Genomic DNA, 12,304 nt, shown 5'->3' on the forward strand with positions numbered 1-12,304 from the left:
TCTCGCTCTCTTTATGACTAATTCATACACTCCATGACAGTATATCAATCATTAGGCAGTGTGTTAAAGTCATGATGACCAGGAGTATGTCACATATCTTTTGCATTTAATTTTGGTGGCTATGCAGACAGACATGTTAATAAATAATAATCCACACTTGCACTGGTCGAGATGCCAAAAGGAACAAAGATTTCCACACATGAAACTCTATTTGTAGAAAGATGTGACTCAAAAGGGAAGTGAATCTATTTTTTTTAAAGAAGGTGTTTCCTCTTTCCTGTCATCATGTTTTGCACAAAACCTAATTCATGCAAATATTATTTTTCGACTACTACTTGCAAATTATTAAACTTTTTGTTTAAATTAGTGATGTCTGAGCCATATTAGTAAAACATTCTGGACTGATGTGACTTATAAAAGGTGTTCTCGTCGTTATCGCCTCTGATAATGATAATTGTTGGAAGCTCAGAGGTTGGTCCTGCATCACTCTATCACACGAGGAGGTACAGACATTGAACGCCACACTCAAGCCTGGCTGGGTGTGCTCCTAAAGAGGGACTCAACAATGGTTCTTCTTCTGCGGAGGAGCGGGAAAAAAGTGAAAGCAGAGGCATTCATTCCTAGTTTGGGGCGGGGGTTGGTCACAGAGCTTTTATTCTCCGCAACCAATGGCTGATCTTGTCCAAGATAGGCAGCAACTGAGAAGGGAAGGCTAAATGCCTGGGAAACCTTGGGGCACATTCAGAAACCATTTGATACCACACAGAACAAAAAGCAGAGAATACCTTTATTGTCACTGTAGCATGTTAGTTGGACAATGAAATTAAGTGCAGTCTCAACAGTGCAAAGATCAGTCACAGCAGTCATAAAAAAGTATGCAAAACCCATAAACTATAAAAACTATATAAGAGATTAAAAAAACAGACAAAAGCAACCTTTCTCCAATCTCCCAGATTGCGAAACACTTTATCACACAGAGCACATTCATGTGGAAATTGCTGAATTAAGCAGCTCTGGGAGAAAAAGTCTTTTCAGTCTATTTGCCCCCTTTTTTATTTTTTTGTACTCTCTGTTATGGCGCGGTGGTGTCCAGGTGTGAGATGGATCTATTATGATATTATATGATATTAAATGAAAAAGAAAACACAGCTTGTATTTCCTATTAAACACTGAGATGCAATAACACACATTACAAAAGCATATAGCCACCTGGTGATGTGAACATGAAGCGATTCAGATTCAAACTGTGTTTCTCACAGTTTTTTATACCCGAAAGTTACGGGGGGAGGGGGCAAAGATAAAACCACACTGGATTTTCCAGTAAAGTTGCTGCACAGCATTACTGCTCTACTGAAAACCCCATCTGGATAATCAAAACATTTAACCACAGAGCTGGGATTACTCATGCTATCAAGTTTGGCGCTTGCTGAAATTGTTCCAAAGTTCCCAAACAAATTTCCCATTTCAACAGAGCAGAAACATCCTGAACTGGGTGAGAAAATATAATAACAGCAGTGTAGCCATTTAAAAGCACAGAAAGTTTTGTTTATTGATTCTTGGAGGATTGACCCCTAATGACTTGTAGGCTGAAGTTTCAGACTTCTCTATTGTCTTCTCTGCAACAAGGTTTCAGAGTTCTATTTGAATCCCAAAACAAAAGTTCAAATTCTGGAAGTGATTGAATATCTATGATTTGTTTCAGGCACTGTCTGTGTCATTTCATATTCAGATGAACCCCACAATATTTTGATCCCCCAGCTTCACTTGTAGTGGCTATATTTGAAACTCTAGTTGTAGTTGTTGGCTGTAGCTATAAAAACAGTTACACACACGTGTCTCACATGTCGCACTAACTGGCCTCCATGTGAGTTATTTTCTCATGCTAATCGGGTGGGCTTGAGAGCATAATGCTGTACTTTAGCAGTAGAGAAGAGGGTAACAAATATAAACACAGCACATTGCTCAGAGTGGTTGTAATGGGGAAACATTAACTAAACAGAACATATTTTGGGAGGCTGTAGCTGAGGAGATAAAGCAGACCATCTACTAATGTGAAGATTAGTGGTTTGATTCCTGCCTGCTCCAGTCTGCATGCCAAAGTATCCTTGGTCAAGGTACTGATCCCAAAGTTGCTCCTGTCAGTGTGAATGTGTTTATATGTTAGACAGAACGCACTTAGAAAGAAAGGTGCTTGTGTGAATGAGGCATGTAGAGTAGAAAAACACTGTATAAAAGCAGAAGGTTTATAACAATGAGGGGGGAAAACAGCTTTTTGTTATTAATGTGTAATGCATATATAGACAGGTGGAAAAAATGCAGGAAACCCACCATAAGTCATCTTAGTTAGGACACCTTCAGTGCTCTGTGGCATAGACTTTACATAGTACGGGGGCCATAAAATATAATTCATCATCATCAAGCCAGTCACTGAGCCCTGATGTCCTCTGGATAGGCCTCCCCTCGAACAGAAAGCTCCCATCAGGACAGAAAGATCACTCTGAACTTTGTATTGATTTGCTGTGACCCTTCCCTTTGACAGGACAAGTTGACTCCCACACAGTATAACAGAACCACTAGCAGGGTTCAAAGGTTTAATGGTTTTTTTTTCCTTTAATTTGACACCTGTTTGGATATAAAACAGCTCTGCTCTCCAGAATTTGAAGGCCCACAGCTCGAACCTTTCTGCCTCTGAGCTCTGAGTGCGAGACACACAATCTGCCTTCTGGAGGCTCCAGTTACCTTAAAGAAGCTCAACTCTATTTCCCCAATTGTATATTTAGAAGTACATCACATACTGTGCAACTCACATGGCACATTCCAAAAATCAGTCTGTTGCCCTTGCCACTGCAAAGAGACACTCCTTAGATTACTCACAGCCCTCATTATGACAGCAAATCTAGTCTCTGCATTTTAAATGAATTGCTAAAACAACCTGACAGGTCAGACTCTCAGGCTCCCTGGTTTCATGAGGTTTATGTGCAGCCCTCTAACCCCATTATTCTGCAGACACTATCTCACCGCTGAGGTCCTGCAACTGGGAAGGTTTACTGTAAGAATCAATACTCTGGACACGCAGAGGATGTGTGCACCACCAGTCACCTGTTCACCCTGCTACAACCTGTGGGATTTAGCCATTTCCTCAGTTTGAAACCACAATGTTAAAGATCTATGCAGGTCTAGTGAATGCAAAGATGAGTGACAGATTAAAGAGGAAACACCAACCACTAATCCCGTCAGTGACACTGGCCCTCTTGCTGTGCACTGACCATACGTTGATCCGACAACTGAAATTTCCTATCCCAATGATGCGAGTACTTCTGCTGTATAAGGTCTCGCTTACAGGTCTCATTGCTACCTTCAGAAATATCTGGAATATCCTAAACACTTCTAGTTTTTGTCTAATGTTGTAGTTTCTATCTAATGATGATGATGATTATTATTGTGGGTGCCTGGAGAGTGACTGGAAGTCCTGGTTTAGTGCTTTCAGCTGGTGTGTAATCTGAACCCCGGATAGTGACAGCCGTGGTGGGTGACAGTCAGGACGTTTGGTAGGGGGATTTAGAGCTCTTCATCTGCCTTCAGTCTCGCTGTCTTTCTTTTTCTCTTAGACTTTATACTTGAATATAGTGCAGCACAGTGCAGTGCAGTGCAGAGCAGCAGAGAGGTCCTGGAATACGATGGCAGTGCGTAGTCTTTGGATAGCTTTCGGAGTTGTAACTATTCTTGGGACTTTAGCGGGACTGGGTAAGTGACGCATTTGCAAACTTTTGGCACATCCTCGCTGACTGGCAGGAAAGTAATGTCTGTATTGACTGTGGCATGTCATGTGCACAGAGATAACCAGCTCTTCTTGTGGTGACTGGCAAGGTACAGAAAACTTGCTGTACTTTAGACCTCATGAAAACATGTAAAAAGTTGTAGAGGCAAACTAACACAGCTGTAAACTTGCATATATTGTTTTAAACTGGAAGCAGTAATTTTCCTTCTGCTGATATCATATCTGCAACTTCTCTAACAAGGATTTTGTAGACTGTCTAATTTGGCTTTTTTTGTGCACACTAGTGAACTAGAATATTTGCTTCCTTTATACTGTTGCACTGTGTTTTTGTGCATGGTATAAAAGGTTAACAACATACAAAGTATGACCGTCTATTCCATAACCATTAAGTATAATTGATGCAATTAGATGAAAACATAGTCAGTTAACAAATCAGAAGGAAAGTGGAACTTCCTGTATGATTTTTCATGACAGCGACAGTATGAGAGTGTGTAAGCTGTTCTTAATGGCCCAGATCAACTTTACTCCAGGGTTTTTACACTGTTTTTTTTTTTTTAACTAGTTGGTTGCTTTTCATTTTGTCATGTTGCTGTATGTTTTGCAGTTAGGCTTTTGGAGGCCTGTGATGTAAATGCATTAACCTGGAAAGCACTTTGGGCCAACTACTGTTGTTTAAAATCTGCTATATAAATAAAATGACATGACAATATGAGGTAAGAGGATGTCATAAAGCTGCAATGAAAGCAAGGAGATGATGGAAAGTTGAAAAACAAATACTTTGCTTATGGCATTATTGAAATCCATTTGTCCATTCAGGATCTAAAGGTATGGTGGTTTGTTCTTGTATTTGAGGGGGGAAAGGCTTCTTGAATCCAGTTATCTGGTGGAGATCGCATTCATTAACAAATTCCTCTCTGACCAAGTACAGGTATGTGCAAGTGTCAAGCTGAAATATGGATTCTCAGTTTTTGTATTGATACATTAAAGGGATAGAAATCAAAGATTAAAACGCTGGAAATATGACTTGTGATTGTGGAACATCACAGAAGAATTATAGAATCTCTTCATTCCTTGCACTTAAATAGAGGACTGTAGGAATTTTGAGATTAAACTGACACTGTTGTTACCATTCGATAGCAGATAACCAGATGAACTTATGATCTTGGTATGAGGTCATATGTAATCCAAGTGTGATATCAGGAATCTTTGCTCCACCTCGGGTGTTAGAGTGTTTATCTTCAGAACATGATGCGCTGGAATCCTCTTAGGAAGTAAGCTCATGGAACCAGACACCTCTTCTTGTTTCTCTTCTTTTCTAAATCACATTAAAAGATAACGCACACATGCACATGAGGAATGATTGTCAAAATGTCATTTTTTGTGTCTAAAAAAATAAATTACATTTTGACAGTAAACAGAATTTTGAATGTTGCTCATAGGACAGGAAGACACTATCAAGAGACATTAAGAACGGTATAGTGACTAAAATTCCTTGTACTGTTTTACTGTATGAATAGTGAAGGAGCTTTCTCACCCTTAATTTCAGAAAACCATGTGGGCCTTTTTTATATAGACATAGGATTAATGAACCATTGTCTCTCCTCGGCCACAAAATAAAATCTAAATCTCAGACGATGTTTTCTTTGGCCAGGCAGCACAGGAAGTATAACCTGGTACATCTAATGAAGCCTGGCTGCTATCAACACATCCCCACATGCTTCCTGAATGAAAATCAGCAGGTTTTCTCATGTGTTGGGATTTTCCATAATAAACCTTCCTACGCCACACTGAGAAAATATCCAAAGAAGAGGAAATATGTAGGCCAAAAAAAAGTGTGAGGCAGTCACTGAATGAGGCAGAAACCAAGGCTGCCTGATAGAAACAAACATTCCCCGAGATAAAAAGGATACCATGACTGCCCCTGCATACTTTCTTTTATACTCCCCTTAGAGCTCAGGCAGTATGTAAATGTGTAGTTACTCATCAGTTGCTACACAATGTCCATCTTCCCTGCATTTATGCCGTGTATTGTATTTGTGTGTTGCACAAATCAGATCAGACAGAAACTGTCGCTGTAGTCTTCTTTATTGTCCTCTTCATATTTTATTTTGCTCTGCATGCTTGACTCTCATCAGCGCTCAGATTTCTATCAGGATATTCCAGGTTAGGATGCATCGCTCAGGAGTTCTTGCAGAAAAAAAATAATCTAATTTTCAGGGATGTGGTGATTCTTGGTTTCACTAATTTGATGGCTTTTTGTTTACATGTGAAAACTCTGGTGCTCTTAGAGTTTGGATCATTATGGCCCTAAAGTATTGTTTGAAACTGTTTGCTGACTTTTGCATATACTATGGCTTTGTTATATCACTCAGCAAAGAATTACTTTTAAAATCCATCTGCAAGTTCAAAAAGCACTCAGTGGTTTGACTCTCATCAACATCTCCGACTTGCTCAGTGTCTATAACCCAACTAGACCTTCCAGGTCATCAGCTGCAGATCTTTTCCCAGAATAAGATCCAAGTATGCTGACGGTGCCTTTACTTATTGTGGTCCTGTTCTTTGGAACAAAACTACCAGCTGGCCTACAACTATGTCTACATTCAAAAATGAACATTAAAACCTTTTTATTCTCACATACTTACTGTGTTTGAGTGTTAATTTGTATTCTATACCTTGTAAAATGTTGGTTTTATTACCTCAAAACATTGTAGATCTACATAATTTTGTATCTTTTTAAACAGTAATCACATTGTGTTTATTTGGAATGAAATGTGCTATATAAAATGAAAATAATAATAAAATAATAAAACTAACACAGTTTTGAAAAGATAGATAGATAGATAGATAGATAGATAGATAGATAGATAGATAGATAGATAGATAGATAGATAGATAGATAGATAGATAGATAGATAGATAGATAGATAGATAGATAGATAGATAGATAGATAGATAGATAGGTACTGAATGCTGTCATCAAACACATATCCCTTCTATGGTCGCCTGCAGGCTCTGCCTCTAATTTCCAAACATCACTCTCCTGTCCCTCTGTCTGAGCTAACCTATTGTAGTGTCAACTACAGGAAATGATGAGGTCAAAAACTTGACACCATATATTTAACTCACCCTTCGACTGACTGATATTTAGAATTATACTGCATGCTGTGCAGCTCACGAGGCACACTTAAAAGTCAGACAACGTATAACTTTTGAAGCCATCCATTTACTCAGTACAGACACACTATGTTCTGCTTACTGTACCCAGATTGAGTTCTTATACCTAAAACTAAGCAAGATCAGCATAGTGTCTTTGTAGCTATCCATCATTAAAACAGCTTGTGATTAATAAGCTGGCATAATATACAGCATAAGGAATAACAAAATACCAGTTTTTGTTTTAATCAATGATGAAATTAGAGGGGAAAATTGCTTAGAAATTCAAATGGGGTACGGTCTGAGTTCGAACACAATTTGCTGCATATCACATCTCATATTTCACTGTTACATTTATTTATTCATCCTTCTTATATCCAGAGTCATCTATTAACCAAGCTCAATAAGTAGAAATTGACCAAGCCTTAAGAAAAAAAATCATATGGGTAAATTACTGTTCAAACTAAGTGACATATTTGTGCCTGACTGGGACACCCTGACCCAGGATCTCATGGGAGATGACATATTTACTGCTTTGCATTACTGTCACCATTTTTGCCTAAGGATAACACTGATGATTATTGTAGATGACCCGAGTTTGACTTAAAGTCCCAGTTGAGAATTTTTCATAGGCCGCTATGTAACGTGAGCTATGGATAGTGACAGCTGGGAGAGAAGAAGCAAGTGGTCGGAAATAACCTCCATTTAGTCTCTCCTAGTCTCTCTTGACCTTTGTTCAGATATATGGTCAGGAGCAGTACTCAAGGAGTACAATGTAATGGCAATGACGGTGGTTTTTAGCATAATCTTTGAACTCTGGAATTATAGATTGGCTAATCTCTAGAGGTTGTAGCCTATCTCAGCTGACATAGGGTGAGAGATTGCCATTTTATCGTAGAGCTATAAAAATAATATCTTCAGTGACAATAAAATAATATTTGTCCTTGTTAATATTATTGGAGAGTACTGATATGCAGATATCCAAACTTATGGGACTGTATTGTATGGACATCACAATGTAACAACAATACAAACAGAAATATTATAAAGTACTAAACCTTTTGCACAACAGTATCTTGTGTAATAATAACCAGATATATTCTTATGTAACTTTTTGATACTTTCCTTCATGCAGTGCAATGTAATCAGGAGACAGAGCTGATCGGGGACTTGTTCAAAAACTACAACAAGAATATACGTCCAGTATTACATCCTGAAGACAAATTGGGGGTTCAGATCAAGCTGACCCTCACTAATCTTATTTCCCTGGTAAAAGCTTCATTTTGCTACTTTTTGCAATAAATCATTTCCACATATTAAGAATGTATGAGCATTACTTAAGGGTGGAAACATATTCAAAAGCACTACGGTTAAAAAATGCGATTAATAATAATCTTTCTGGTGTGCATTTATCACAGCCACTATCACATGAGCCACACAGCTCAATCGATCTCTTCTCTCATTCCTACAGAATGAAAAGGAGGAGACTCTTACAACCAATGTGTGGATTGAGATTGTGAGTTGTATCTCTCTTCTTGGTTGTCATGTTCCTTTCTTTGTTTGAGAGTTTTGGTAAAAGGTATTTCTCCCTCGTCTTTGTCCAGCTTTTAATATCACTGCTGATCTTTTTCTCAAATCACAGCAATGGAATGATTACCGCCTTGCCTGGAATACATCTCAGTATTATGGCATTGAGGTTATTCGTGTCCCGTGCAAAACTGTCTGGCTTCCCGATATAGTTCTTGAAAACAAGTAAGGCAGGAACGAAAAGGAGCGCAATTCTGTCTCTTTTGTTTTTTGTGTTTTGGACAGTTTGTTTGTTAACCGGTTCTGGTCATTGTCCACAGCATTGATGGCAAATTTGATGTGGCCTACTACGCCAATGTGTTGATCAGCAGTGATGGTGGGATTTACTGGCTGCCTCCTGCTATCTATCGCAGCACGTGTGCCATTGAGATCACCTACTTCCCGTTTGATTATCAAAACTGCACACTTGCATTCAGGTGGGATTTATTCATCATTTGAAATCTACATGTATACTATATGTAAGTCTTTCTTTATGCATTTGTTTCTATTAAACTTTGGCTTGATTGCCACAACCATAGATCCCAGACTTACAGTGCCAATGAAGTGGATCTCACCTTGGCTGTTGGAGAAACAGGGGAGATTATTGAATGGGTGGACATCGACCCTGAGGCTTTCACGGGTACTGTAAATACACCATCCATCCATCCATCCATCCATCCATCCATTAGTCCACATTAACAATCATAATATTCAAGCTTACAATTCCCCTTCAGGTTTTTGCATTTACACCCTTTAGAGAACGGTGAGTGGGCCATTGTCCATCGTCCAGCCAGGAAGATGATCAACAGTCGGTATTCCCCAGATGACCTGGAGTATCAGGAGATCACGTTCAATCTGGTCATCCAAAGGAAGCCGCTGTTCTACATCATCAATGTTATCCTCCCCTGTTCCCTTATCTCGTCTCTGGTCGTACTGGCCTACTTCCTACCTGCACAAGGTCAGTGAGGTCAATGCTTTTGCTGTTGCACTATTACAGTTTGAAACAAGCCAGATGAACACATTTCTCTCATAATTTTCTGTATCCAGATGTAAAACGAAACAACAATGAACTTGATTTGCTCTCTGTATAATTTTAAAATAATTTGGACTTAGTCTTTTTATTGTGTTTGTCACTAACTAATAAAACCTAATCCCTAATTGCAAATTCAAAAATAACTGAACTACAGAACCTAAAGGTTTGATGTGGAAAGCATTCAGCTAAAGCTCTAAGACTGATGTTACTGTAATACAGCTGTCTTTTAAGTCTTAAATCATGAAATATTACAAAGCATTACTTGATGCCTGAAGTAGATGAAAGAGAAGAATGTCCTTTTTTTTGGTTTGGTCCAACTGGTCTAACTCTGCTGCTCCCTCACAGCTGGAGGACAGAAGCTGACCGTGTCCATCTCTGTTTTGCTGGCTCAGACTGTCTTCCTCTTTCTTATCGCTCAGAAGATCCCCGAGACCTCTCTGTCTGTCCCTCTAATTGGAAAGTGAGTCAGCATGTCCTCTCTGCTGACCCCTGCTGGTTTGTTTTGCTTCAATCCAAACAGTTTGAGCCTGCCCTCCAACAAAGATCTCTCTAATGTCTTCCCCAGGTACCTGATCTTTGTGATGTGTGTCACTACTCTCATTGCTACAAATCAAATTGTAGTGCTGAACTTCTCACTGCGCAGCCCCAGCACTCACACCATGTCCCAAACCCTCAAACATGTAAGTGCCCTCCACGGAGATGAGTAAACTTCTTTTTTAAAGAGTTATTTCAGTAAAGTGACTGTTGTTACCTTCTATTGCCTGCTGCAGCTGTTCTTGAAAATGGTTCCTCGCTTCTTGGGCATGTCTCCGCTGGTAGATGATAGTGAGGTGACAACAGAGGTAAATGGGGTGAGGGAGCGGCGGCGCAGCTCCTTTGGCCTCATGCAGAGAGCAGAGGAATATGTGCTCAAGCAGCCTCGCAGTGAAATGATGTTTGACAAGCAAAGAGAGAGGCATGGTCTCACGCGATCCATTGGTAAGACCGTTGATTACAGAGCAACACTCAGCACAGTCTTTAGCTCACATTTCAGCTCAAATACTTAAATATTTGAAAATCAAAGTATAAAATGTATCTGGTCTAATTAGTGCTGCTCACTGCATATTGTCATCTAACTCTCAGTGTCTTCCTCCCTCTAGTGGACAGTATAGATGTCAGCAGCACAGCTAACCTATATAAGAGTTTGGCCCAAGCTGCACCTGAGATTAAGCAATGTGTGGATGCCTGCAACTTCATTGCTGACAGTACAAGGCAACAAAATACCATTGGCTCTGTGAGTGTTTGTTTGTTTGTTTTTTGAACTCAACCTCAGTAATGTTTTAGATGAGTAATATTTTCCACTCAATCTTTATTTTAGGCTCACTTGAACTTAAGCTTTTGTTCACTTTCTTTCCAACTCAAGGAAATTGAAAGCTGGGTCTTGATCGGGAAAATGGTCGACAAGGTGTGTTTCTGGGCGGCTATTTCTCTATTCATCATCGGCACAGTGTGGATCTTCCTAACAGGACACTTCAACCGTGCCCCAGAATTACCATTTCCAGGAGAGAGTAAAAATATGCCCCAACTTAAAAAAGGGGGGGGGGAGAAATTTTCTCTGTTTAATGTTTTCAAAGTATATTTTGCCTCGTGCTGTTTATGATGACGAACGCAATGTTCACTGACCCCATGGTTAAGATTCAGGGCGGAGTAAAGTCTGTGTGTAATAACGACAAATCTTTCTGTTTCCATGCTTGTCAAGCACCTGAGCATCAACATTCAACGTTTCTTAACTTCTAAACTAAGTTGCCAGCATTTCTGTATTAAATCATCATTATTAAATCACAATTATTTGGTTAGTTTTGGGGTAGGAGAATTTAAGCAAGCCCAGACTTACAGCTTATGGATGCATTTTGAAAAAAAAATGTTAAAGGCACTGCACCACCATGCAAAGGGATTTAATTCTATTCCAGAAAATGACTTTTATGACTTTGTTTTGCATAACATGAAGCTACAGGCACTGTATGCTTTAACTAAAGAACCCATTTTACTTCCATGACCATCTACAAAACACTCAGAAAACATATCCCTGCGCACATATTATGTCTTATGGTCATTATCTATATATGTAACATGAGCCAACCAACTCTAAATCAAAGCCTTATTCTTCTTACTATGACTTATTTATTGGAACGTATTGCGTACAGTAGATGGCTCAGTGGGACACTGTTTGGAGTTAACTGTGCCAGGACTTCTTTTTTTAAATAAATGTTTTCGTTTATTACAAAGTGTGTATTTTAATCTTGAACTGAATGTCTAAGTAGGTGTATTATATGTTTATACGTCAGACAGTGTGAATCTCCAAAGTGTGGCTAAAACATAAAACTGTGATCATATTTTTTACAGTTATTTTGAGTGGTGTTACTCAGCTGATTCAATAAATGTGACAGAAATGGGCTAACAAATAAAAAAAAAGTCTAAACATGGTTGAGATTTCACACACTGAAGACTTGAATGGTCTATGTTTGTTTTTCTGTTCGTGTCCAGCTGTGTCCAACATACACAGTTGGGTATTTGAGGGAGATATTCTGTAATATAGTGTGTTTATGGCAAAAACACAGGAGAACTCACATCGAATACGTTTGGATCTGCCATCAGGTTGTATTCGTTTTATAATGTGTCTAATAATATTTAATAAAGTGGAATAAAATGTGAGGTTAAACCACATAGAAAGGTTTGACTGCTGTGTCACTGATGGACTGCTGTTTAAAAATCGAGTCAGACTTGTGGTTGAACGC

General features: G+C 39.0%; 1 protein-coding gene across 1 annotated transcript; it reads left to right on the top strand.

Annotated features, from left to right (window-relative positions):
* The first annotated feature begins 889 nt into the window (after window positions 1-889).
* chrne (cholinergic receptor, nicotinic, epsilon) lies at window positions 890-12,233 on the top strand. Its single transcript, XM_003456803.5, has 12 exons — window positions 890-3,744; window positions 8,067-8,200; window positions 8,403-8,447; window positions 8,574-8,683; window positions 8,779-8,934; window positions 9,037-9,137; window positions 9,255-9,455; window positions 9,876-9,990; window positions 10,096-10,210; window positions 10,301-10,508; window positions 10,670-10,803; window positions 10,933-12,233. Exons 1-12 carry the CDS (start codon window positions 3,678-3,680, stop codon window positions 11,167-11,169), a joined length of 1,623 nt encoding a protein of 540 aa, XP_003456851.2. The 5' UTR covers window positions 890-3,677; the 3' UTR covers window positions 11,170-12,233.
* Window positions 12,234-12,304: the final 71 nt, after the last annotated feature.

The sequence above is a fragment of the Oreochromis niloticus genome, linkage group LG10 (assembly GCF_001858045.2).
Source record: "Oreochromis niloticus isolate F11D_XX linkage group LG10, O_niloticus_UMD_NMBU, whole genome shotgun sequence".
NCBI lineage: Eukaryota > Metazoa > Chordata > Actinopteri > Cichliformes > Cichlidae > Oreochromis > Oreochromis niloticus.

Excerpts from the sequence above, each read along its gene's own strand:
- chrne (XM_003456803.5), top strand. The coding sequence starts at position 3,678 with ATGGCAGTGCGTAGTCTTTGGATAGCTTTCGGAGTTGTAACTATTCTT. Across the intron at positions 8,201-8,402 it reads TCACTAATCTTATTTCCCTG|AATGAAAAGGAGGAGACTCT; the intron begins GTAAAAGCTTCA and ends TCATTCCTACAG. Across the intron at positions 10,804-10,932 it reads AACAAAATACCATTGGCTCT|GAAATTGAAAGCTGGGTCTT; the intron begins GTGAGTGTTTGT and ends TTCCAACTCAAG.